Below are 5,000 nucleotides of genomic sequence, written 5' to 3'. Positions count from 1 at the left end.
ACACACTCATTTACACACTCGCTCACACTCATTTACACACTCACACACTCATTTACACACTTACACACTCATTTACACACTCGCTCACACTCATTTACACACACACTCATTTACACACTTACACAGTCATTTACACACTCGCTCACACTCATTTACACACTCACACACTCATTTACACACAGTCATTTACACACTCACACACTCATTTACACACTCACACAGTCATTTACACACTCGCTCACACTCATTTACACACACTCATTTACACACTCACACACTCATTTACACGCTCACACACTCATTTACACACTCGCTCACACTCATTTGCACACTCACACACTCATTTACACACTCACAGTCATTTACACACTCACACACTCATTTACACACTCACACACTCATTTACACACTCGCTCACACTCATTTACACACTCACACACTCATTTACACACTCGCTCACACTCATTTACACACTCACACACTCATTTACACACTTACACAGTCATTTACACACTCGCTCACACTCATTTACACACTCACACACTCATTTACACACACTCATTTACACACTCACACACTCATTTACACACTCACACACTCATTTACACACTCGCTCACACTCATTTACACACACACTCATTTACACACTCACACACTCATTTACACGCTCACACACTCATTTACACACTCGCTCACACTCATTTGCACACTCACACACTCATTTACACACTCACAGTCATTTACACACTCACACACTCATTTACACACTCACACACTCATTTACACACTCGCTCACACTCATTTACACACTCACACACTCATTTACACACTTACACAGTCATTTACACACTCGCTCACACTCATTTACACACTCACACACTCATTTACACACAGTCATTTACACACTCACACACTCATTTACACACTCACACAGTCATTTACACACTCGCTCACACTCATTTACACACACTCATTTACACACTCACACACTCATTTACACACTCACACACTCATTTACACGCTCACACACTCATTTACACACTCGCTCACACTCATTTGCACACTCACACACTCATTTACACACTCACAGTCATTTACACACTCACACACTCATTTACACACTCACACAGTCATTTACACACTCGCTCACACTCATTTACACACACTCATTTACACACTCACACACTCATTTACACACTCACACACTCATTTACACACTCACACACTCATTTACACACACACTCATTTACACTCACACACTCATTTACACACTCACAGTCATTTACACACTCACACACTCATTTACACACTCACACTCATTTACACACTCACACACTCATTTACACACTCACACACTCATTTACACACTCACACTCATTTACACACTCACACACTCATTTACACACTCACAGTCATTTACACACTCACACACTCATTTACACTCACACTCATTTACACACTCACACACTCATTTACACTCACACACTCATTTACACACTCGCTCACACTCATTTGCACACTCGCTCACTTTTACACACTCGCTCACACTTTTACACACTCATTTACACACTCGCTCACACTCATTTATACACTCACACACTCTTTTACACACTCGTTCTCACAGTCATTTACACACTCGCTCTCATTCACACACTCGCTCACACACTCATTTACACGCTCGCTCACCCCGTTCACACTTGCTCGCTCACACAGACACTTGCTAACACCCTCGCTCACACTCACACGCTTGCACACTCACTCATTTACACACTCGCTCACACTCACGCGCTTGCACACTCACTCATTTACACACTCGCTCACACTCACACGCTTGCACACTCACTCATTTACACACTCGCTCACACTCACGCGCTTGCACACTCATTTACACACTCGCTCTCATTTACACTCGCTCACACACCCTCGCTCTCACACTCATTTACACTCAGTTATTTGTACCCTCGTTCGCTCACTCATTTACACTCGCTCACTCATTTACACACTCATTCACACTCATTTACACACTCACACACTCATTTACACTCGCTCACTCATTTACACACTCATTCACACTCATTTACACACTCACACACTCATTTACACACTCACACACTCATTTACACACTCACACACTCATTTACACACTCACACACTCATTTACACACTCACACACTCATTTACACACTCACACACTCATTTACACACTCACACACTCATTTACACACACACTCATTTACACACTCACACACTCATTTACACACTCACACACTCATTTACACACTCACACACTCATTTACACACTCACACACTCATTTACACACTCATTCACACTCATTCACACACACTAATTTACACACTCATTCACACTCATTTACACACTCATTCACACTCATTTACACACTCATTCACACTCATTTACACACTCATTCACACTCATTCACACTCATTCACACTCATTTACACACTCACACACTCATTTACACACTCATTCACACTCATTTACACACTCATTCACACACTCACACTCATTTACACACTCACACTCATTTACACACACACTTGCTCACACTCTACACACTCCCTCACACTCAGTCATTTGCACACTCACACACTTATTTACACACACACACTCATTTACACACTCATTCACACTCATTCACACACTCATCCACACTCATTTACACACTCATTCACACTCATTTACACACTCACACACTCATTTACACACTCATTCACACTCATTTACACACTCACACACTCATTTACACACTCATTCACACTCATTTACACACTCACACTCATTTACACACTCACACTCATTTACACACACACTTGCTCACACTCTACACACTCCCTCACACTCAGTCATTTGCACACACACACTTATTTACACGCTCGCTCACACTCATTTACACACTCGTTCTCACACTCACTTGCACTCGCTCACACTTGCACACTTGCTCACACTCACTTGCACACTCGCTCACACTCACTTGCACACTCGCTCACACTTGCACACTCGCTCCCACTCACTTGCACACTCGCTCACACTCACTTGCACACTCGCTCACACTCATTTGCACACTCGCTCACACTCACTTGCACACTCGCTCACACTCATTTGTACACTCATTTACACACTCGTCCTCACACTCATTTACTCACACTCATTTACACACTCGCTCACTCAAACTCATTTGCACACTCGCTCGCTCACACTCGCACACCCGCTCACACTCACTTGCACACCCGCCCACACTCACTTGCACACTCACTTGCACACCCGCCCACACTCACTTGCACACTCATTTGCACACCCGCCCACACTCACTTGCACTCATTTGCACACCCGCCCACACTCACTTGTACACTCGCTCACACTCACTCGCTCACACTCACACACTCGCCCACACTCACTTGCACACTCGCTCACACTCACTTGCACACCCGCCCAAACTCACTTGCACACTCACTTGCACACCCGCCCACACTCACTTGCACACTCGCTCACACTCACTCGCTCACACTCACACACTCGCTCACTCATTTGCACACTCATTTACACAGTCGTTCTCACACTCATTTACACACTCATCCTCACACTCATTTACTCACACTCATTTACACACTCGCTCACTCAAACTCTTTTGCACACTCGCTCGCTCACACTCGCACACCCGCTCACACTCACTTGCACACTCACTTGCACACCCGCCCACACTCACTTGCACACTCACTTGCACACCCGCCCACACTCACTTGCACACTCGCTCACACACTCGCACACTCACTTGCACACTCTTGCCCACCCGCCCACACTCACTTGCACACTCACTTGCACGCTCGCTCACACTCACTTGCACACTCGCTCACACTCACTTGCACACTCGCCCCCCCGCAGGACGTGGGCTACGCGTACGGCGCCGCCGTGTTCGGGGGTTGGGCGCGCGGTGACGTCATCGAGAAGATGCTCACGGACCAGCGCTCCACGGACCTGAACGAGAGCCGCCGCGCCGACGTGAGTGTGCAAGGGGGGCGTGAGTGTGCAAGGGGCGGGTGTGCAAGGGGTGGGTGTGCAAGGACCAGCGCTCCACGGACCTGAACGAGAGCCGCCGCGCCGACGTGAGTGTGCAAGGGGGCGGGTGTGCAAGGGGGCGGGTGTGCAAGGACCAGCGCTCCACGGACCTGAACGAGAGCCGCCGCGCCGACGTGAGTGTGCAAGGGGGCGTGAGTGTGCAAGGGGCGTGAGTGTGCAAGGGGGCATGAGTGTGCAAGGGCGGGTGTGCAAGGGGGCGAGTGTGCAAGGACCAGCGCTTCACGGACCTGAACGAGAGCCGCCGCGTCGACGTGTGTGCAAGGGGGGACGTGAGTGTGCAAGGGGTCGGGTGTGCAAGTGTGAGTGTGCAAGGGGGACGTGAGTGTGCGAGGGGCGGGTGTGCAAGTGTGAGTGTGCAAGGGGGCGAGTGAGTGTGCAAGGGGCGGGTGTGCAAGGGGGCTGGAGTGTGCGAGGGGGCGGGGCTTGTTGATGTGAGTGTGCAAGGGGGCGGGTGTGCAAGAAGGGGCGGGGCCCGCCGACGTGAGTGTGCAAGGGGCGACTTGAGTGTGCAAAGGGGCGGGGCACGCCCGGACACGCCATTGCACACCCGCTCGCGCCTTTGCACACCCGAACACGCCCCCGTGTGACACACCCTCACCCTTGCACTTCCACTCACAAAGCCCTTGCACACTCGCCCTTGCACACTCGCCCTTGCACACTCCCCTTGCACACTCCCCCTTGCACACTCACCCCCTCGCACACTCACCCCTCGCACACTCACCCCCTCGCACAGTCACCCCCTCGCACACTCACCCCCTCGCACACTCGCCCTTGCACACTCACCCCTCGCACACTCACCCCCTCGCACACTCACCCCCTCGCACACTCGCCCTTGCACACTCACCCCCTCGCACACTCACCCCCTCGCACACTCACCCCCTCGCACACTCCCCTCGCGCACTCA

The 5,000-nt window shown here is 49.9% G+C and overlaps 1 protein-coding gene across 1 annotated transcript in view; it reads left to right on the top strand.

The window, feature by feature from the left end:
* Positions 1-5,000, top strand: part of Pnpla6 (patatin like phospholipase domain containing 6) — a 44,579-nt gene that overhangs the window by 35,229 nt on the left and 4,350 nt on the right. Inside the window, 1 exon segment of the mRNA XM_060375914.1 lies at positions 3,902-4,018. Within this exon segment, the coding sequence (XP_060231897.1) occupies positions 3,902-4,018 (117 nt within the window).

Source organism: Meriones unguiculatus (genome assembly GCF_030254825.1).
Source record: "Meriones unguiculatus strain TT.TT164.6M chromosome 13 unlocalized genomic scaffold, Bangor_MerUng_6.1 Chr13_unordered_Contig_2907, whole genome shotgun sequence".
NCBI classification, from domain to species: Eukaryota; Metazoa; Chordata; class Mammalia; order Rodentia; family Muridae; genus Meriones; species Meriones unguiculatus.
The sequence above is the reverse complement of the archived record's forward strand: the minus strand, read 5'-3'. Positions and strand labels throughout refer to the sequence as shown.